At 50.5% G+C, this 21,126-nt stretch overlaps 4 protein-coding genes across 5 annotated transcripts; 3 read left to right on the top strand and 1 right to left on the bottom strand.

The window, feature by feature from the left end:
- Window positions 1-143: 143 nt before the first annotated feature.
- Window positions 144-8,870, top strand: LOC117592677. Of its 2 annotated transcripts, none has more exons than XM_034286635.1 (6): window positions 144-288; window positions 1,842-3,228; window positions 3,296-4,271; window positions 4,342-4,508; window positions 4,572-8,638; window positions 8,704-8,870. In XM_034286635.1, the coding sequence occupies exons 2-6, from the start codon at window positions 1,843-1,845 to the stop codon at window positions 8,852-8,854; spliced, it is 6,747 nt and encodes a 2,248-aa protein (XP_034142526.1). In that variant the 5' UTR covers window positions 144-288; window position 1,842; the 3' UTR covers window positions 8,855-8,870. The 2 variants fall into 2 exon arrangements, with proteins under 2 accessions (XP_034142526.1, XP_034142525.1); XM_034286634.1 differs by lacking the exon at window positions 144-288 and adding an exon at window positions 921-1,295.
- Window positions 8,871-9,421: 551 nt separating this feature from the next.
- LOC117592680 (7-methylguanosine phosphate-specific 5'-nucleotidase) lies at window positions 9,422-11,066 on the top strand. Its single transcript, XM_034286639.1, has one exon. The coding sequence runs from the start codon at window positions 9,902-9,904 to the stop codon at window positions 10,856-10,858; it is 957 nt and encodes a 318-aa protein (XP_034142530.1). The 5' UTR covers window positions 9,422-9,901; the 3' UTR covers window positions 10,859-11,066.
- A 288-nt stretch (window positions 11,067-11,354) lies between these two features.
- On the top strand, window positions 11,355-15,729 carry LOC117592678 (ubiquitin-protein ligase E3C). Its single transcript, XM_034286637.1, has 8 exons — window positions 11,355-12,010; window positions 12,084-12,831; window positions 12,903-13,308; window positions 13,364-13,485; window positions 13,549-14,298; window positions 14,354-14,498; window positions 14,562-15,261; window positions 15,325-15,729. Exons 1-8 carry the CDS (start codon window positions 11,675-11,677, stop codon window positions 15,490-15,492), a joined length of 3,375 nt encoding a protein of 1,124 aa, XP_034142528.1. The 5' UTR covers window positions 11,355-11,674; the 3' UTR covers window positions 15,493-15,729.
- Window positions 15,722-20,236, bottom strand: LOC117592679 (lipase 3). The gene is made up of 4 exons (XM_034286638.1): window positions 19,561-20,236; window positions 19,341-19,499; window positions 16,298-16,382; window positions 15,722-16,240 (listed from the first exon to the last, which is right to left on the bottom strand). Exons 1-4 carry the CDS (start codon window positions 20,206-20,208, stop codon window positions 15,906-15,908), a joined length of 1,227 nt encoding a protein of 408 aa, XP_034142529.1. The 5' UTR covers window positions 20,209-20,236; the 3' UTR covers window positions 15,722-15,905.
- Window positions 20,237-21,126: the final 890 nt, after the last annotated feature.

Genomic DNA, 21,126 nt, shown 5'->3' with positions numbered 1-21,126 from the left:
TATCTATATTATGCAACCCTGCGTTTCATTCCACATGTTGCACACTTTGGTCCCCTTGGCGGGTAGATATCGGTCTCCATATTGAAATTATCGAGCCGTCTTTGTATACGTGGTGTGTGGCGCATCTGTGTGGCACGCATCGTGTATGTATTCGTTGGCTTTTTTCAACGTGAGCAACGAGAGCTGGCTGTTGGTTAATCGTGAAAATAGCTTGTAAAATAGTCAAAACTGCACGGATTTGTGATTGTTTTGGAACTTGCAAGGTGCGGATAGCCAATTTTAGTACAGGTAAGTGATTTGAAAGCAATTAGTTTTGCGAAAGGACCTTTATGTCATTCGAATTTTTTCTGCGTGTCCGCCCTGATTAGGGTGCTTTGCGTGACGCATGTGATCGGTTGTGTATGTATCTGCTTGCGACCAGGGACGCCATGTTGGAATATTTTGAGGTTATTTTCAGTAATTGACGCACTTTTCAGAAAACGCAGCGTCATTCGACCTTTGCAAAGTGAAATATAAACATACATAGGATTTAAATACAGTTGCACATGGTTGCATTTTGTTGTGGTGATATAAAAATTGAATGCACTTAATTGTAGCTTTGATCGCGATGACAAAATTAGGGCAGGGCAAAAACTAACTACCTGAACACGGAATTTTCCACGCTCTAGCGCCGATTTTCAGTGTTGCAAAAGTAAGGACTTTCTTCGTCTCCAGTTCCTTTTGAATTTCTTTTTTGTTTACATAATTCACCGTTCAGCAGTGCACGCGTTCACAATCGTACACATGTAATACATGTTGACATGTATCTAGGTCCCTCCCCGCACCCCGTCCCACCAGCACTCGCTTCAGTCGGTGTACCATTGCCATGCATTCCATAGGAACGGCTGGAACCGAAAGTGCCCAATATTCACGCACACATCACACACACATCTGATAGCGGCAGCGTCACTCGGTTGGAATCAATGTTTGTTTGTGATCGCGAATTCGCACGCGCTTCTGCATTATACATCTTTTGAAAACAATATTTTCATTTACTGATAAAAGCAATTTTGTGTGCACATGCGCAATGTCATTGCGCAATTGTTTATAGTAGCGTCAGTGCTGAAAACAAATCAAAGTGTAAAATGAACTGCTGAAACCTGCATTTGGTGCTGGCTCTTGTCGCCTGCCTGCTTGTGTGTGCGTGCGTGTTTGTGTGCACTGCTGCGACTGGGAAAAAGGCGCAAAACCAAAGGCAACAATAACATCGTTGGTTGTCATTTACCGTTTCTGTGATATTTGAAGTGTTTCAAAAAGTGCGTAGTAATTTATTTATTGAGTTTAATAAGTAGGAACTTGTAAATAGGAAACTGCATGTTCTTGAGAATGTATATACGTAAACATATGTGAATATATCGCGTGAAATGAATGCCGGGGAGTACGGTTTATTCCGTGAGTGATTGAATGTATGTGTAAAACGGTGCTGCCAACCTAATTTGCTAAATTCATGCTGCAAATTCAGCCGCACGTGGCTAGGAGACTTTCTTTGTCAAAAAGTAAATTAATTCGTGCGGGCTGGAAGATTTGATATACACCAGCCGGGTCTGGCCTACAACCAATTCAAGCCTCGCAAGAAGACGGCCACGCCACCGTGTAAATGCAAATGTAAAATAAGATTCTGAATGGCGCTGCCATCTCCTTTAAAAGTGACAGGTCCTTCGACACGTGGATCGGTGAATCGCAAAAGCGCTGCCCATGATATAGCAATCCATTCCTAGAACTGGGGCGCGACACACTAGATCTAGTGAAAACTTGTTATTTTCCTGGGGCTAACGACATTTTTGCTTGTAAATATTTGACAGCATGTCTAGCAGCAGCGAACTGCCTCCAATAATATTACAAGGAAAACAATTGATAAAATTTCGCCATCTCAAGCGGAAATATCCGGTGTCCAGGGAATTTCTACACCGCAACTGGTGGAACGTGAAGCGCTTCATCCTCTATGCCCTGACACCGCGCTGTGTCTTGCGGAACTACGCCTGGCGCAGGCGACGCAACAACCGCGTGACCATCCGGAAACGCGTTCGACTTTGCCTCTTCGATCCGCGCCTCAAGCGGATGATAAAGAGGCGCAAGCAAAACATCAAAAAATGGTCGGTTAGCATCGTGAATCATCACAAGAAAATGGGACACATCGATGAGTACGAGGAGACGGAGTTATACAACGTTGCAGAGCCGCTGCCAGCAGCGGAGCTGTCCAAGCAGATGAAGCAACAGCTAGAGCTCCTCAAGACAGGCAAACGGAATCTCTGCCTCATCGAAGAATCCAACAAAAATGTCGAAATTCTCGATGCCAAAGCCTACGAGGCAGTCAAAGAGATCAGTGTCGGGGATGATGTAAAAACTGGATCTCAAGCCGAACGACTCGGTAAAGACAATGGTCAGAGCGAATGCGTTGATCCAATGGACATTACCCCCTCAAAGGAGACAGAAGAGAAGACGCCCACAAAGTCAACCGAATCAATGTTTGCTGACCAGGAAGATACACCCACGCCAGCCACTCCCAGCAAAGAGAATACCAGCCAGACCAGTGCTTGCTCCAGTGCCGAAAAAGTTGAGAAAACCGAGAAATCCGGTGGCAGCAAGTTCCTGGACATGCTGATGAATAAGGTGCGTGTTAAGCCCTTCGCACGGGAATCGAATTTACCCATTGAAGCCTGCCCAACACCTGCGTATACAGCCGAAGAGGACGGCAGCGGCGATTTTGTTGGCTTCGATGAGAGCGTTCATCAGCCGGGAATGCTGCTCACTCCCATAGTGCCGCAGAGCTGCAAGACTCTCGAGGGGAACTCGGCCTTTGTCAGCGAATCTCTCGATGCGTACATGCGCGAGCATCACATCAACGATGACAAGGAGAAGCTCCTCGAGCCCATGGGCCACGACGGTCAGGTCACCTCTCACAGTCTGCCGCCGCCCATGGATATGCCAGCTGTGCCCGAGGCCCTGCAGCGGCTACGCACGGTGGCCGAGCGTCGTTCGTACCTGCAGCGCTCCAAGAACCAAAAGATGGCCATCATTAACAACGAGGCGAATATCTACAGGGAGCTGCAGCGCAAGCAGCGCCAGCGCAAGGTCAAGATTGGTGCCATGCAGCTACTGCAGGCCTCCACCACGCAGATGTCCTTTACCCGCCAGGGCTGGCAGGCGGCCAGCTATGTGGCCACCGAAATGTCCAAGTATTATTATCAGGTGAGTGTGTGATGGCGTAAAATCCAAACTGTCGGCAATCCACTGACTAGGGAATCTATTATAACAGGTGATCCAGGTGGACGGAGAGAGAGTTCGCCTGCCCGGTGCCCAAGGCAACAATCTGCAGCGTGAGAAGCTTCCATACCGGAGCAAACTGACGCCCCAAGAGGCAACCAGAGTTCGGTGCACTGACCTGTGCCTGGATGCATCGATTCATCCCAAGCTGAATATTATGCCAAGCACAACGACGAGTGTCATGAATCCCAAGCGCCTCAATCAGTTTCCATTATCCGCCATCTTTCCACCCTGCCCGCTGTCGATGAAACCGCTGCAGAAGCCATTGGATGACGACACGGCCGCTCTACTGCTAGCCGGCGGCAGCATGGCGGTGGTCAGCATGCCCACCGTACAGCTCGAAGTGATGCCGCAGCTGGGCAGGCCACTCGATGAGATTGCGAAGCGATATCTGCAGCACATTCTTCCCCATCATGACATCACCAGAGAGTGGGCCGAGTTTAGTGTGTCGACCCTGCAGCAGCAGCCGCGCGTTTGCATGAGGGAGGCCGAGGAGCAGGCTTCCCAGACGCCAGCTGGCCGACGCAAGAGCTTCACCTTTGTCATTCCATATATAAACGATCGCAATCACATTTTGGTGCGTCGCGTCGTGGATCGGTCGGAGCAAATGGATCCCAACTTCTACCAGGAGCCACACAAGCTGCAGGAGTTCGATTTCCGCAAAGCTCTGCCCGAGGAGCCCGACGCCGATCTGCTGGACTGTGCGGACATGATCAATGACATGATCAACACGGTGGCCATCAGCTGCAGCGAGAACAGCTTTATCAAAGAGGACACTCGGACAATGTACGATCTGGCAGCGCCCAGCAGCCCGCCGAAGCCAGCCGCCGAGTTGAGTGCCGTCAAAGAGGAGGATGACAAGGCCTTGGGCAAGTGGAAGCGTCGTCCCACCAAGCAGAAGCGTTTGGCCAATGAGTTGCGACGCCTCAATGCCACAATCATAGATGCGGCCGCCAGGAATGCGGATGGTATGTTCCACCAGCACATACCACCTGTATAATCAGACTTTTAATTTTTCTTAAATTCTCTTCGTTGCAGCCAAAAAGCCGTGCATTAAGGATCACTGCCAGCTGGGGTGCGTATGCGCCAGTCTGAGTGGAGCAGAGCTGCCATTGCGGGACCATTGCGGACGCGCCGACTGTGTCATCGAGTGCCATTGCCTGGGTGGCGAACAGGCGCGTGTGATGCGCGTACAAACGGCCGATGTAAGCACGCTTTGGCAGGGATGCAGCCCTTGGCCCAGACTTGATCGTTTTGTGTTATTTTAGGGGCGAAGCATCTCCAATGAGGATGCATTCAACTTGCGACGCAAGGCCACGGCACGACTGGCCAAAATGGAAAAGGATTTCACCTCCACACTGGTGCTGACGGACAACGAGACGCTGCTGATAAACGAGTCGCAGGGCGATAAGAAGCGACGCTGCACCAAGGCCCCCAAGCGCTATGAAGACTTTGACGACTCGAACATGTTTGACGACGACGAACTGGTCTCCCCATCCCGCGCCACATTGAAGCGGAATGCTGCGGCTGCGGCTGCAACGGCGGCAGCTGCTGCTGCAGCAGCTTCGGCGCTGGCTGCTGCCAATGCGAAGAGTGCTGCTGCCGCGCTCAGCAAGAGCTGCAAGGTGAGGGACACGGATCTGGCCCAGCTGAAGCACTGCACTGTATCGATACGTCGCCTGCCCGACATGGGCAACCTTGCCACCTTCTGCATGACCCATCAGCTGTACAAGTGCTTCTGTGGCGGCGAGTCCATCGAGGGCAAGCCCGTGATCATCGAGAAGGAGCAGTGGAACACGACCGTGTCGCATTTCAACCCAGAGTTGGCCACCCGTGCTCACTATAGCTTCGAGCGGCCGCCAGAGGAGCCGCCCAAGAAGAGGGGCAGAAAGAAGGAGGTGAAGAAAGACGAGTTTGAGGCAGCTGAAAAGGAGGTGGCGGAGCAGCTGTCGGTGGCGGAGTCGTTGCCGTTGCCGTTGCCGCCTCAGCCGAAACTCGAAGGGATGCTGGTTTCGCGACCCAAAGCTCCTCCGATGAAGTCCCCCAAGAATGTGCGCAAAGAGGAGGAGGAGAGTGCGCCGAAGCCGGTCGCACCATCCACCACTGCCGCCACTCCGCATGAGCGCAGCGTTGAGCTGGACAACATTTACTCGTACTACATTTCGCGTCCGTATCTCTGTCGGCGTGCCGTCTCCGTGCCCAGACGCTCCTACACGCGGCGGAATCGCTGCCGCGTAAAAAGCACGCTTGACTTCATTGCCGCGACGGAGACACTCGAGATGAAGGAGCTGCTTAGACGGCGCATCGACGGCGCAGTTTTCTTCTATCGCAAGGAGTTGGATAGGCAGAGAAATCGTCAGCTGTTGCTACAGGCTGAGACGCAGGGCGAGACTGCTCCGGTCATAATTGTGCGTGATGACTCGGATGAGAACGAGCAGACTGGCAGTCGGAAGCGGAATGTGCCGTCGAGCCGGCAGGAGGTGCAACCTGTGCCCCCCAGCAAGCGCACCAAACTGCAGGCGGACAGGGCTGCCGGCGATGGGAACCTTCAATTGGATATACAGGTGCCACGCATTGCCGCCTGCTACTCGCTGAATACCGCCTCTGTGGATGTGCTGGGATCTGGCCTGAATACAGCGGCGGCTGCTGCTGCGGCCGCTAGCGGGGTGGGGCCCAGCTCCACCGAAGCGGACTCGCCCAACTTCCGCTCCTTCTACAACGAGGTGGTAAAGAACATGAACACGCTGGTCAGCAAGAAGATGCAGGACATTGATTTGGCCCTGCAGCGCGAAAGCAAAATCATTCCAGCGCCAAACGAGGAGATTCTCTGCATCATCAAGTGGACCAACTTCCTGGCCGCCTACGAATGCAACTACGTTTACATTTGGATTGTACAAATGAAGCAGTATACCTTCCTGGCGGCCACCACCACCAATCTGATGCCCACTGTGTGCGGTGCCATTGCCATTGGCGACACCAGATTCGCATCGTCCACAGCCGAGACCCCCATGATGGCGCGCATGTTGATGGAGAGCAAGCGCAATGAGCACACCAGCCGACTGGCCGTTGTTATGCAGGGCAGGCAGAGCTATTGGCTGGTCAAGGGCTTTCTGCGTCACATGCAGGGCAGCGCCTGCACCAAGCCCACGCCACAGACGCATCCACTGCTCACCAAGAAGATAAACGTGCTCTGCTCGCTGCTGGTGAAGCAGCGCATTCGCGAGCACCAAAAGAAAGAGGCTACCACCGATGCTCGCCCAACGGCAAGCACAAAGGTTGTGCCAGATAAAGAGCCTGCAACCGCAACTGAAAAAGCATCTACATCTGCGTCTGCGTCTGCATCTGCATCCGAATCTGTGACTGCACCAGAAGAGGATTATGTGCAGGAGCCAGCGAGACCAGCTTCCTCGAATCAGGCGCTGACAAAGGCAAACGCTTCCAACATCCGCTCGAACATCGAATTCCGTAAGCTGACGCGAAGCGATGTGGATGAACTGGATATACCCGATAGCTACCAGGGTGACCATCGTTGGGTGGTGCTCGATCTTGTCGATGATTTCTCTCACATCTTTGTGCCCGCCTTCGGGGAGATGATATCGCTGGACAGGATACACAAGGTGATGCGGGTGGCGCGTGAAAAGAAGAAGCTGGTGAAGCTTCAGTTCTTCCATCAGGCACCATACGATGCCTTCGTGACGTCCACCTCTCGGAAGAAGATCTACTTCGGGCCGCTGCGACTCGATATGTCGCCGCCAGTGCTGGTGCTGCTGCAGAGCGTCGATGGCAAGATGATGCTGCGAGAGGTGTACCAGAGGGAGCATTCCATTCCCGTGCAGCCCCACCACCGGAGCATGGCCTTTTGGGTGGTCAAATTGCAGGGACAGTTGCACTTTGAGGTCGATCTGGATGATCAGAAGACTGTTACCAATTCCAATGCCCCGCAGATTAATCTGCCATCCGCTGAGAGCCTGTTGCGGGCTCCTGGCAACTCCAGCGAGCAGTCTGTGCCCGCCAACGACTTGGCGGTTGTCATTATCGACAGCGACAGTGACGAAGACGAGGAAGTGCCGGAGAAAAATGACACAGGTAAGGGCCAGAATGAGAGCGAGAAGCCCATGGAGACGGACAAGGAGACAGAGACGCCTCAGCTGGTGGGGGAATCTCTTCTGCTGCCAGTTCCGGATAAAACACAGGAGCTACCGCGCATGAACTTCACTATACAAACGATGCCCAGCAGTGGGGCGTTGCATATCACCCCAGGCACCTCCAGTCCAAAGGCCACAGAAGCTGCTACCGGCCCAGAATCCACGCGTCCAGGCAGCAACGAGAACAACTGGCAAGTAACTGGCCCCTTTCTGCCCTTCATAGCCAATGTGCCGGCAATTGGTGATCTGGCGCCCACCACCCAGTACCTTACACCCCAAGTGCAGCTCACCCAAACAGCAGTCGGCGCTTCCGCCGTTTCCTCCGCCGAGCCAGGTCCGTGCCTTGTTTCCTCCTTGGACCCGCCGGCACCCAAGATCGGCCGCTTCTCTTATGGTGCCAGGATCAACGAATCGCTGCAGGAGCTACTGAGCAGCGGCACCACCCCGACAGCGACGCCATCTGCCAGCATAACCGTCACCAAAATGGATGGCAATGAATCCAAAGGAGCAGCCAAAACACCAGGCAAGGCCGGTGATGCCATTAAGATTGGCACAAAGCGCAGTCTGTCTGGGGCGCCAAAGCATTTACCAAGACTCTTGCCCAAGCCAACTCCCGCGTCCACAGAGAAGCCAGACACAGGGGTGACACCAACGGCCACCAACGGTCCACCAACCTTGATCGTGGGTAATCAACAGCTGATACGAGCACGTCCTGCACCGACACCGGGGCCAGCCAACTGTGTGAAGCTGTACCCCAGGGGAGCGCCGTCCACCGCCGGCAAAGCTGTTGTACGAGCGCTAAAAGATCCACAGTCGGAGAAGGCACCAACTTCTGCGGCTGCTGGAGAGGGTAAACGAGTTGATAAACCGGCAAAGAAGACTACATCTCCATTGTACGTTCCGCCCACTCCTGGTCGGATGCCCGGCCGCATCTCTTTGCCTGGCAAGCAACAGTCTGCTGGCGCGGAGCAGACCCGCTCGCGCCCTTCCCTGCCAGCGAAGGTGCCGACGTCACAGAGTGCGACTCAAACGGAAGGGGCTGCGTCAAAGTGTATCTATGGCTATTTGGTATCCGATGGATTACCTAAATACCGCACCAAGGTTTTGGGCGATGATTTCTTTCTCAAGATGCCGAATGTGGGAATTCTGCGCTTCACGAACTGCACCACTGCCGGCGCCTACCTTAATCGGTGAGTGGCAAACTGCAAAGTCCCATGTAAAACACATAAGTTCAATATTTAATGGCTTCTTGCAGCGAACTTATGCGGAGGTCGGAGCACAAGGACTTGCTGCCAGCCGACTGGAAGTTCCGCCCCGACCCACAGTCGATTGTGCGGCAAACAATAAGCGCCAAATTGCCAACCAAGGATGAAGAGACACCGCCGCTCATTGAAATCGAAGATTAAACCCAAAAATATAAAAGGAAGAAACTTTTTTTTGTTGTCTCATTACATAAACAAAACGAAATATATTTTTGTTTGTTTAGTTTTAAGCATTAAAATGTACTGCACATACTTTACCACTCGCTCATCATCGTATCGTATGTCTGTCTGATACGTACATATGAAATATGTAAACTATCTAGTTTGTAACTTAAGTTGATCATGATCCAATGTTTTCTATCTTTAAGCAGATTTATTATTTACATTAAGTTTACAAAAATGTGGATTTAAATTCAATTCGTTCGAGCGCTCGAACAGCTGTTTCTTTGTTTCACTTCCACTTGGTTTCAGCCATCAGCAAGTTGTTTTCAGCTTATATATGCATTTTTCTGTGAAAAAACAGATTTTATAGAACCAAACTACTTCACACGGATCTTTGTCTTGGCAAAGTTAATCAAACTATTTCTCTGTTTTGTTGTCTACTCGCAAACTCGATAAGTTGAGTTTCATTTCCGAAGCGTTCCAGCTATCGCGGCAATCAACAGCTGTTCGTGGTTTTATTTATTGCAAAAACCGCGCGCAGCGAAAAGTTAAATAACTCATTGTTTACACAGCGGTGTTCCGCCTCGCATTGTTTTTTCGCTGATATAATGCATAAAGAAAGCTTGCAATATTAAAGCTTCGATAGTCAGCTGATAAGCGCCCACGCATTCAGACGGGGAAGCGTCAGAGTAAACAAAATAATTTTGTCAAATTTAAAGACAAAAAAAAAAACACCCAACCAAGGTCAGCCACAGATATAGAACTTTTCGTTCGCGCGACCACAAGACCAACCTATTACTTGTCTACACCACTGACATATATAAGTGTTTGGTTCGGGAAACACAAACATCGGGATATAGTCGCGACACTAATTCGCTTAACCACTAAAACAATTGCAGATACCGCTGAATCAAAAGCTTCACACGAGCGAGTTTCCATCGGTGCTGTGTCAGCGACAATTTTTCCATATCGCCATTCGCACTGTTCACGGTCACACGTCGCTGTTCTTGGACAGAAAAACGGAGGAAAATGGGCTGTGAAGATCAACAAAATACTCCAAAGTCAAGCCTGCGCATACAGGACATTGCCGTCCTGATGCAGGATCACTGCCGCATGCTAGATCCCGCCAAGGTGGAGCGCATCATCAATGAGTTCGTGCAGGGCGGACCAGAGCGCATGCAACTCGTGTCGGACTTTGACTATACAATCACCAAACAACGCACAGAGGACGGCAGTGTGGTGCCATCCAGTTTTGGCATCTTCAACGCCTGCCAGTCGCTGCCGGAAAGCTTCAAAACGGAGTCGGACAAGCTATACCACAAGTACAGGCCAATTGAAATCGATCCGCACATGCCTATTCCCGAGAAGGTCCAATACATGGTGGAGTGGTGGACCAAGTCGGGTGCACTGGCCACCGGCTTCCCTTTCGATCAGTCGGAGATTGATCAGATAGCCAGCAAATATAAGAATGCACTACGTGAACGGACTCACGAATTCTTTGCCGATCTACAGCGCTTGGCCATTCCCACCTTGGTCTTCTCCGCCGGACTGGGCAACTCTGTGGTCTCCGTGCTGCGCCAGGCAAACGTGATGCATCCCAATGTCAAGGTGGTGTCGAATTTTCTGCAATTTCGGAATGGACTTCTGGACGGTTTCCAGCAGCCCATGATACACACCTTCAACAAGAACGAAACTGTCCTGGACGGCAGTGAGTATTACAACCTGGTGCACACACGTGATCACATCATCGTGATGGGAGATTCGCTTGGGGACGCTGACATGGCATCCGGTGTGCCCGCATCTTCACACATCATCAAAATTGGTTTCCTCTTCGATCACGTGGAGGCCAACATGGATAAGTACATGAAGACATTCGACATCGTCCTGGTGGATGATCAGACGATGGATGTGCCCCGGGCTCTGCTCGCTCTTATCGAAAAGCAGCACCAGCTGAAACAACAATCCACAGCGGAGAGCTCCCTGTGAAACCTCCGCACCAACAGACGTTCTCCTTCTGTTTAGTACTCAAAAGCCGTTCCTGCTTTCTCATTAGCAGGAATAGGTGCTACATTTTATTAGCAAACACAAACACACAGCAGAAGCTACTAATTAAGTGGTTTAGTTTTAACCATTTCATTCATGTTAACAGAATGTATTATTCATACCATATTAAATGACAACGTTGTGTTTGAAATATGATTTAATCATTTTATTTAGAAAATATTTGGCTCAAATTTAAAATAAAGATCCCAATCGAAAATCAATCAACTTTACGAACTTTATGGCAGTTCAGGTAAACGATTTTTTTGTTTTTACAGGTATTTATTATTTTCAGCGGCTTAACTCACCTGTTTCAACATTGTGGGGCTAAGAGGGTTAAGTTCCTCCATCATTCACCAATATGGTATATTGGTAGTCGACTTAAAATAACTCTGGTATATTCCGGTATATCAGTGAGGGTCAGAAGGTATATCCGAAAAACCCGCTGTCACACTGTATACAAGAAAAATACACAAATCATTCAATAGCAAATTAGAATTTTACGAAATTAAATATACCTCGAGGGAAAGCGTGTACAAGTGAAAATTATTGAGCAAATGCCCAGTGCCACAGTGCCTTTTTGGAAACGTCTTCGTTTTGCGACTCTCCTTTCGCAGGAGTGAATTATGGCAGCAGCAAGGTAGTGCTAGGTACTGAAGAGTAAACGAGATCAGCTGCTGGCACAGCAACAACAACAGAAACGTAATAAAAAAAAAACAATACGGAACAACTTCAATATTAGACCAAGACAAGTGCAGCGTCATGTTTGGCTTCGATGGCGAGTACCGTCGTCGTCCGGTGCAAAGTCTTGGCGGCGCTTCCCATACCCACGACCGGGAGACTGTGATACGCAAAGCGGCCGAGGAGCGACAGAAACGCAATGATCTGCGCCAGAAGGCCAATGGCGCCGTGGTGCTGCAGTCCTATGCCCGTTCCTTCATTCATCGCCAGCGTCGCAAACGTGCGGAGCGTGAGGCCTTTGACGTATACCTGCAGGCCCATCGCCACCGCCTCACAGAGGACGAGAATCTGAATTTCCTGCTGCGTCGCCTGAACTTTTTCTACAGCAGTCGCGAGGCCAAGGATGGCGAACGTTTGGTACGTGACAGGCACAACTTTGAGTTACATGTTCCCCATTCGCTAGATGAGTTTTTTCTTTGCTTTTTTACAGATTGAAGTCTGCCAACAAATCCTGCGTAGCCCTGGCCGCCTGCTGCAGCATTCGGCAACGGATCCGATCTGGCTGTTTCGTGTGTGCAAGCTGCTAGACGCTTGCCTGCTCCAATTGACACTGTCCCAGTCCGCCCAGGCTATTCCGCTGCGCATGCTGGAAACCTTTACAACCGTCACCGCCGTGGAACGCTACGTGAGCGATGAGACGCTGCTGTTCAAGTACTTGGAGCGCGTTTTCGGCTTCCTTATCGCACGCAACTACTTCCTACGCTTGCGCCAGCTGCTGGATGAGAAGTGCCCGCCGCTGGATGGAGAAACTCTGCATGCACCCAGTCCGCTGGCCGAGGCGCTGCTCCATTTGCTGCTGCGCCCACTGGCAGTGGCCAAGCGGGCCTGCAATGGGGGACAAGTGTTGCCCGTGTCCTTGCTGGTGTGTCAGAATTTCGTAAAGGATATCCTGGCCACACCCCACACGGATGCCATGCGCTGTTTCGTGCTGCCCTGCCTGGCGGAATGCCCAGAGTTCCCCTTCGACCTGCTGATGCGCTCGCTCTTCGATCTGCTGGAAACAGCAGCGGCCACTGCCGCATCCGAGTCAGAGAGTGCCTCCAGTCGTCGCAGCTTTATGTTCCATGGTTCAGAGACTGGCAGCGGCGGCCCTAAGCATGCGCAGGCCCAATCTTTGGATGCCCTATTTACCTCATACTTACTTAACTCCCTCTTGGTGCTCGATCGCAGGCAGTTGGGTAGGTTGCAAAGACATTTTCCTACCATTTGATGGTTGAAATCATAGTACCCACTTTCCCCGCTTCTGCAGCCACACTACAGCAGAGTTCGCTGCTCACTGTCTACGTGCAAATCATTGCCGAAATGATGCCCAACATTCTGCTGCTGCCCAAGTCCACACTGCGTACGCATGCCAACGCCCCGCATCGACATGTGGACAGCGACGATGAATCGGATGAGGAGGAAGATGAGGAGCAGCCAGCCGCTCGCACACTGGACTACGACATGGAGCAGACATGTCGCACGAGCACCGAACTGAGCATCAAGGAGCGCGACTGCCTGCTGGAATCCATAGCCATACTGAACGAAATGGAGCGCGTGGACTTCATCGTGCAACAGCTGGATCCCCACATTGAGCACAGTCAACTGATCTACGCCCTCTGCGAGATTTGCCACAACCTAATGATTTACAACAAGCATGCAGTCTACGAGTACAAGTGAGTAATGGCCAGCATTCACCTTACAGTTGAGTAAAACCTTTTGTCCTTGCAGGCTGCTGTACACATTGGCCTTCACTCCGAAGTTTATTCGCGCCGTTTGGTTCAAGCTGGCCGCCGAGTCTACACAGCTTGGCTTCTCAGCGCCGCTTACCCTCATCTCCAAGGGTGTTGTGCGTAAGTGCAGACTCGGCCTTTTATGTGCCATAACAAATTTGAATTTCTTACGTATTTCCACAGCGAAACAGCAGGGTGTGGATCGCACTATACCCTTGTTGGCCACCTTCTGTATGCTCTTTGGACGCCTGCTGCCCACGCTGCACGATGTGGAGTTTGTGGAGAACAAGCTGCTGCTGACAAAGCACGTGCGTCTGATGCCCTTCTCGATTGCGGAGATTGTGCAAATGTCCAAGACGCTGAAGGACATTAGTCTGGGGCTCGTGGAGCTGGCATTTCCCGAGACACGCAGCAATTTGGCAAACTATCGCAGTGTGCTGGGCCACACGGAGGCCGATGACAAGAAGCTGCGCCATCAGAAGCAGATCTGGGCCAATTTGCTGAATGTTGTGGTCTTTGTGCTCAATCAGATACACACGCGTGACCTGCGCATGGGCTTCTGTCCGGAGTCACACTGGACGGTCAGTCGCTTGGATCTGCCACTGGACAGGCCCACCGATCTGCCCCTCACGCATAGCAGCCGCTTGCGCGGCATTCGTCCGTTTCAGCCGATTCGTGACTTTACTCGCGAAGACTTCGAGAACGGTCCGCCCATGTCCACCAAGCAGATACGCTCCATAACCATCCTGCGCGAGATTCCGTTTGTGGTGGCATTCAGCAAGCGTGTGAGCATTCTTCAGGGTCTGGTGGCAGCCAACAAGATGCGAGTGCAGGGCCATTTGCAAGCCTTTCTCCAGGGTCCATCCATTATGATTACTGTACGGCGTACGCATCTGTATGAAGATGCTTACGACAAGCTGCGCCCAGAGAATGGTAAGAAGTCGGGCTGTCTTTTATGTCCTGATAATGAAATGATTTTCCCTTGCAGAGCCGGATTTACGTCCCAAATTTCGCATACAGTTCGTCTCCTCGCTGGGTCTGGACGAAGCGGGTATTGATGGCGGCGGCGTGTTTCGCGAATTCCTTTCTGAGCTTATCAAAAGTGCATTCGATCCCAATCGTGGCTTCTTCATGTGAGGGAAAATGTCTACCACCCACGTGGACAATTCCTTAATGCTTCACCTTTGACTTTCCAGGGTAACCACGGACAACAAGCTTTATCCGAATCCGAATGTGGACGATCTGTTTGGTGACTTTGAGAAGCATTATTACTTCATTGGCCGCATTCTGGGAAAGGCAATCTATGAGAATCTGCTGGTGGAGCTGCCGCTGGCCGAGTTCTTTCTCACCAAATTGGCTGGCAAATACTCGGACGTGGACATCCATCAGTTGGCCTCTCTGGATCCGGAACTGTATCGCAATCTGTTGTACTTGAAGGACTATACGGGGGATGTCAGTGAGCTGAATTTGGATTTCACGGTGGCCAGCAGCTCGCTGGGACAAACGCAGATTGTCGAGCTGAAGCCGCAGGGCCAGAGCACGCCGGTGACCAATTCGAATCGTATCGAGTACATCCAACTGATAGCCGACTACAAGTTGAACGTGCAGATACGTCGTCACTGCAATGCCTTCCGCAAGGGTTTGTCCAATGTTCTGCCCATCGAATGGCTGTACATGTTCAGCAACAAGGAGCTGCAAATACTCATATCCGGTGCGGAGATTCCCATCGATCTGGAGGATCTCAAGAAACACTGCAAGTACGGCGGCGAATACACACCGGAGCATCCATCGATTGTGGCCTTCTGGGAGGCACTCGAGGGCTTCGATGATCTGCAGCGCAGGCAGCTGCTCAAGTTCGTTACCAGCTGCTCCAGGCCACCATTGTTGGGTTTTAAGGTGCGACTTTTGCATGGCATTTTATGTGGGCTTGATTGATCTAATATTACCTTTCTTTTGCAGGATTTGGATCCACCTTTCTTCATACAAAATGCTGGGGATATGGAGCGCCTGCCCACGGCCAGCACCTGCACGAATCTGCTGAAGCTGCCGCCCTTCAATAGCGTGGTACAAATGCGTGAAAAGTTGCTCTATGCCATACAGTCTGGAGTGGGCTTCGAACTCAGTTAATCTGTGCAGCCAAGGGCTTCCCATACGGCAACACTTCCACTTTCCTTCACATATCCTAATCCCAATCCCCACAACAAACCCCGAATAAAACGAATCCAATCCAAGGGACCCACCCACAGGCACGTTGCCAGCTATTCCAGTTCTTCATAGTAAATATATATATATATATATAAATGTGTATGTATAATGACTTACGATCGATGTGTAAAGAATATGAAGCTTAATGAGGTCTGTTTATCGAAGGTTTTTCTTTTGATTCTTTTTTTTTTAGTTGTTTAAAAGTTTCGTTTTTGCCCCGCATAACAAGCTATGAGTGTAAAACTTAAGGATGTAATGAATATTTCCACAATTAAGACGATTAAAACTATTGATTAAATACCATAAACGTATCCTCCACCAACTGCAATTCATCATCAACTCCAACTCGCCTGAAGTCCTGCTGCTGCTGCCGCTACATCCAGTTGCCAGGCCTGTTGAATGATTCGCTCATAAACCATGCGTGGTGCAGTGACGGCAAACAGAAAGTCAATGTGATTGTAGCCGGGCACCTGATACAGACGTGTGCGGCTCTGGCGCAGCTCGTTAACCAGTCGCAGCACATCCGCCTGGCTGGACAGGGCATCGCGTGTGCCATGAAAGATCTGTAGCTGCAGGCGCACATTCCTCAACTGATACGAGGGCGGCGTGGGCTGGCCATATCGACGCATATTGAGCTGGGGCGAGCGATAGTCGTATTGCTGGAATTTGCCTGCGCATGAAACGGAGAAAGACATCAGCAAAAGGACGTGTAAAGGGACCTACCCACCGCTATTGATGAGCTGCCCAAAGTGCAGTAGTTGGCCACGCGATATGCCCGCGGGTATTGTCTCCAGTATGCGCGGCAGGAGGCTCTGTGGAAAGTCCAAATCGGAGTATGAAGCCATTCTGCTATGCTTAAACTTTCAAATACGTTTAAATTGTGTGATATGAAGCCGGATATATGACCTCTCAACCATTTGTGTGTGTGTGTGTGTGTGTGTGTCGGCCGGTGTATCGGCCGGGTGTGTGTTCAGGCTGCCATTTCCGTTTCATTGCGACACAAAGCACACGGAAGTGCACACAAGAACACACACATACACACACACACACACATGAGCAAACACACTCGTGTAGCGAGGAGGTCGCAGGTCAAAGGCCAGCAGGTCCTCTTGCTTTGATGGCCACTGCTCCGGCTCCGGCTCCGGCTCCTGCTCCTGCTGCTGCCTCTGGGTGCTGGATTTTTATTATTTGTTTAGAAATTAGCTGCTTATTTGTTGATCAGAAATGGGTTTCCAGTGCCCGAGAGTTTCAATTTAAAATGAAAACTCATTTAGATTTAGATTGATTCGGGGTAGCGAATAAATTGAACCAAGGAAGGAGCCAGGTGCTGGCAGATTTAAGAGCTTAAATCAGTAAGGGCCCTGGTAGAGTTCTGACTTAAATTCTACTTCAATTCTCTCACTGAACTGCACCAAAAGTTTTCCTTTGTTAGCACATTAAACGTCCATGGAAAAAGTGTAATTACGAATCAAAGAAATTGTTGCTTGATTGAATCTGAATTGGGGGGAATATGGGGGGATGTGCCACATCCAAAAATGTCGAATGTCCGTGCTTCTTCTTGCAAGGATTTCCCTTTTTTTTGTATTTTTATTTTTAACTGAAGTATTTTATGTAAATCGGACGACTTTAAATTTCCCTGACAAGCCATTGAAATCCGTTGCATGCGTCGCGACGCGTCTCGTTGAATGTGGATCCTGCGTTCGGCGTTTTGCGTCCTCCGTCCTGCGGCGACATTTTTTTTTGCTGTTGTTATTTTGATGTTTATTTGATTTTCCGCCTGGCCGTTGCATTTCCACACGACAGTTGGTGTTGTTGTGTTTTTTTTTTGCAGCAGCAACAACCAGCTTGCAACTTGTGGCAAATACGAGCAATTTTTTGTGCCGCCAGCTTGTTTGTGTTTCCCCGAGTTTTTCTTTACCCCATTCAACCCCATCCCACTTTTGCCTTACGCTTTTTCCTTTACTTTCTTTATTCCCTCTCGAATCTTACTGGACGCATTGCAGTCGCAGTTGGCCAAGTCTGTTGAACTCTATGCGGGCAGCAGGGGCTCGAGGGGGCAGCTCCTACTAAATATGCACAAATATTTATTCGGACGTCTATCTGTATGTGCGGTGGTATGGTGTGGCATGTTCGGCAGTTGTCACAAGTATCGCCTCGCTCCATTTGCTCAGCGCGCATCTTTGCTCCCTATTTGCTTAGTCATATATTCCCCCGTTTCCACTTTTATTTGTATATTTCTCTCTCTCTCTCTACAGTGACTAGTTTGTTGACTGTTTTTTTGTTGGATGGCAGATACGGCACGCGGTTGCACTCACTTGATTCCTGTGTCAAGTGCCAGAGTATCTTCCAAATTGCTGTGTTGACACTCGTCTTCGTTTTGGCTCTGCGAAGTTTTCAATTGACAAAACTTACTTATGCACAGATTTTCGTGATGTTTTCCCTGGTAAAGGGATACTGATTGGTTTTCTAAGATATTACTTGATTTGAGGTAATATTTACAATGCCAGAAATCTGTGTACTTTTATTTGTTTATAATTAATTGCTGGCTGCACTTCCCATGCCCAATGTCCCCTTTGCTGGCCGAGTTTTATTTACTTTTGTGGCGTGTTTTATTCATCATTTCAAACGCTTATTTATGGCTGCATGTGCAAAAAGCCTTGAGGGTTATAAGAGAGAGTTCTGTATGGTTTTTAGCCCTTTTTTTTTGGTTTCGCTGTCTCTTGGCAACTATAAAAAAGTTTCACATCCGGCTGCTTCGGCAGCCACATCAGTCGGTGGAGAGGTCGGTCCAAAAACCAATTGGCCCAAGCCCTTACCCTAATAACTAACAAGCGGCACTTGCCGTCTAAGGGGTGTGTGGCATACACACATGCAAAACACACACAGACAGACACACAGTCAGTCCGTTGGTAAGCCCTTGGAGCACGCGCCCCCGTAACACGGCAAACACACAGATAAGCCATAAAGTTCCCTTTTTTTGCGCTCTTTTTTCTTTCTTTCGCTGCACGGGCGCGATTTATTTGCCATATTTCACGGCAAAACAAAATTCAAATGCAGCACGACTCGCATGCAGCCTGCGAAAGGGAAACAAAAAGTGTTTAAGGCAACGTGGCGTATACGTAATGCATGTTGTACTCTAGTTAGCCGCCAGCGTGGGTGGGTGGCAGGCTTATAGTAGTTCGGTTGGGCAATGGCAAAAGTTGAGTGCACCTTTTGGCTGCACACACACTGGAGCAGCAGTGGCAGGAGGAGGAGATATTTGCACTGGTGGCAGGTGGAAGTCGGACTTTGAGTCGATGTGCAGATGCTCTGAGTGGTTAATTGATAAAGGTATGTATGTAGATAAATATATACATGTATGCTGTTCATTGAAATGATAATTATCCCTATCCCTTATCCTTATATTGTTAGGCAGGCTACCAAATGCCAGCTGCCATCCATGTACCCCATGTACTCCTGCGCACCCTGCCTTTGCCACAATAGTTCTGACCTAACTTTCAACCAGGAAGCTGTAGCACCCCGGCAGGGAGCAGCTCGTTTACGCATTTAAATTCAAATAACTTTTATTACCAAAACTAAGGCTTCCCCGCCCCGAATGCACCCCACTGCCACTTCCGCTCCCTCTCTCCCTCTCTCTCTCTCTCTCTCTCTGTGTGTGGTCCCACTCGTGAGCGCAATAAAAACTTTTTGCATACAACAAGAAAAAAAGAGAAAACTTTTGGGGCCGCTTTGTTGGCTAAATTATGGCCCGCATATATAATCGTACTCACACGATCCACTGGATAGTCACTGAAGCCCACATAGAGCGAGGTGAACAACGTGCAGAGGGTATAGGTGGGCAGGGTGGCGCTGCAAAAGAACTGCCCACCCACCTGGGTCAGCGCAGTGGCGGGCAGCAGCTCGTTGAGGCCCAGCTTGTTGAGCAGCAGCTGCAAGGGGGGAGGATTAGCAGCGATTCTAGTGATACCTCCACTCAGCAGATGTACGCACAGTGGCACCGAAACTGTCGCTGGCCAGCAGACGCAGCGGCGGACTGCTCAGGTGCTGGAGAAAGGCCACGGGAGCCATTAGGGCCGCATTGGCAAATCTCGCATTGTATTCGGGACGCTGCGAGAGGAGTACCAGCAGCACCGTGGTCCCCTGCGAGTGGCCCACATAGTGCAGCTGGCGATGTCGCGTCACGGCCAGCACATGGTCCACGATGGCGGGCAGGTCGTAGAGTCCAATCTCGTGCCAGCTGAACTGCCAGAAACGCGCCTCGCTTGTCCGCAGTGTGCGGTGGCGTCGGGAGTGCGTTGTGCCCCGGGCATTTGGCAGCCAGACATCAAAGCAGCGCCTGTGCAGCTCCAGGGCCAGCGCACGGCCCGGTCCGGCAGTCACAAAGTCTGCGGCCGAGCCGAGGAGCCCGTGCATCAGCACAAAGGGCCGCAGCCTGATCCCACGGGTGCAGCTCTGGTTGCGCGGCGCGGGAATGCGATGAACATTCAGGAGATACCCGTCGGCTGTCTCCACGCGATGCACTTGACACTCGAGGCGCTGCCGCTGCACCATCTGGCACACAGAGTCGAGCCGCAGTCGCTGCCCGAGGCTGCCTTCCAGCTGCCAGCTGATCAGCATAAAAATGACACAAACTTTCATGGCGACTCCGCTTAAGGCATGATTGTGCCCAAGTGACGTGCGAGCGGCTACTGCGGCAGTCAGTGCATTTGTTGACGAGTTTTGTGTTTACGCAATGCAAATACTGAGTGGAGCAGCGACTGTGAGGCGCTTCAAATAAATACATTTTCATCTTTTGTTTGCCCGCCCCGTAGACAAGCCGCTGGGCAGTGCCGCTCAGCGCGGAGTGGAATATGGCCTGGAATATGACCCAGAAATTATGGGAGAATTATTTCAGAGAACTTTCTCTTAATTCGATTTTAAATATTAATCTGAACATTCTCTGGTTTTTTCTGCACTCTCTGCCAACTCTTTGGTGTCATAATTTACACGTGGAAACGGTCCAATTAAATGTGTTATTATATTGGCTGGTAATCAGGCCCCAAAGAGTGCCCAAGCCGCACTCCCCCCCCCCCCCCCCCCCCCCCCCCCTCCCACTGCTGACTGCTCTAATTAGCAGCATTAATTTACAGACCAATTTCGGGCCCTGCTGCTGAAACGCGTTGAAGTGCACCCAGGCCGCAGTTCTGACATGCCCATTCGCTCATGTACATATGCATGTAGTTATGTATGTAGTAGTTATGTCTGTTACATAGGTATGCATATAATGAACGCAGCAACCGACTGACTGATTGAATGACTGTGGACAGGCAATAGTAGCAGCGATGCAAGCAGCAGCAGCAGCAGCAGCAGATGTTGGGGGCTCTTCTGCCTATGTGATTTACAATTTGAATCGTCTGAACGTGTTGAAAATGCAATCGTGCTAATTAAAATGACCGCGGGGCGAAAGCGTGTGAAATTATTGCACATCATAGATAGATGTGTGACGCTCAGCAATGAGAGAGGTCGAAATAGAGGCAATAATTTGGGCACAACTGCAACTAAAAGCAGTTAAATGAA

The sequence above is a fragment of the Drosophila guanche genome, unplaced genomic scaffold (genome assembly GCF_900245975.1).
Source record: "Drosophila guanche unplaced genomic scaffold, DGUA_6, whole genome shotgun sequence".
Lineage (NCBI taxonomy): Eukaryota > Metazoa > Arthropoda > Insecta > Diptera > Drosophilidae > Drosophila > Drosophila guanche.
The sequence above is the reverse complement of the archived record's forward strand: the minus strand, read 5'-3'. Positions and strand labels throughout refer to the sequence as shown.

Excerpts from the sequence above, each read along its gene's own strand:
- LOC117592677 (XM_034286635.1), top strand. The coding sequence starts at position 1,843 with ATGTCTAGCAGCAGCGAACTGCCTCCAATAATATTACAAGGAAAACAA. Across the intron at positions 3,229-3,295 it reads TGTCCAAGTATTATTATCAG|GTGATCCAGGTGGACGGAGA; the intron begins GTGAGTGTGTGA and ends CTATTATAACAG. Across the intron at positions 4,272-4,341 it reads GGCCGCCAGGAATGCGGATG|CCAAAAAGCCGTGCATTAAG; the intron begins GTATGTTCCACC and ends TCTTCGTTGCAG.
- LOC117592680 (XM_034286639.1), top strand. The coding sequence starts at position 9,902 with ATGGGCTGTGAAGATCAACAAAATACTCCAAAGTCAAGCCTGCGCATA.
- LOC117592678 (XM_034286637.1), top strand. The coding sequence starts at position 11,675 with ATGTTTGGCTTCGATGGCGAGTACCGTCGTCGTCCGGTGCAAAGTCTT. Across the intron at positions 13,309-13,363 it reads CATGCAGTCTACGAGTACAA|GCTGCTGTACACATTGGCCT; the intron begins GTGAGTAATGGC and ends TTGTCCTTGCAG. Across the intron at positions 14,299-14,353 it reads CAAGCTGCGCCCAGAGAATG|AGCCGGATTTACGTCCCAAA; the intron begins GTAAGAAGTCGG and ends TTTCCCTTGCAG.
- LOC117592679 (XM_034286638.1), bottom strand. The coding sequence starts at position 20,208 with ATGAAAGTTTGTGTCATTTTTATGCTGATCAGCTGGCAGCTGGAAGGC. Across the intron at positions 19,500-19,560 it reads GCGACAGTTTCGGTGCCACT|CTGCTGCTCAACAAGCTGGG; the intron begins GTGCGTACATCT and ends CCCCCCTTGCAG. Across the intron at positions 16,383-19,340 it reads GTGACTATCCAGTGGATCGT|AGCCTCCTGCCGCGCATACT; the intron begins GTGAGTACGATT and ends GACTTTCCACAG.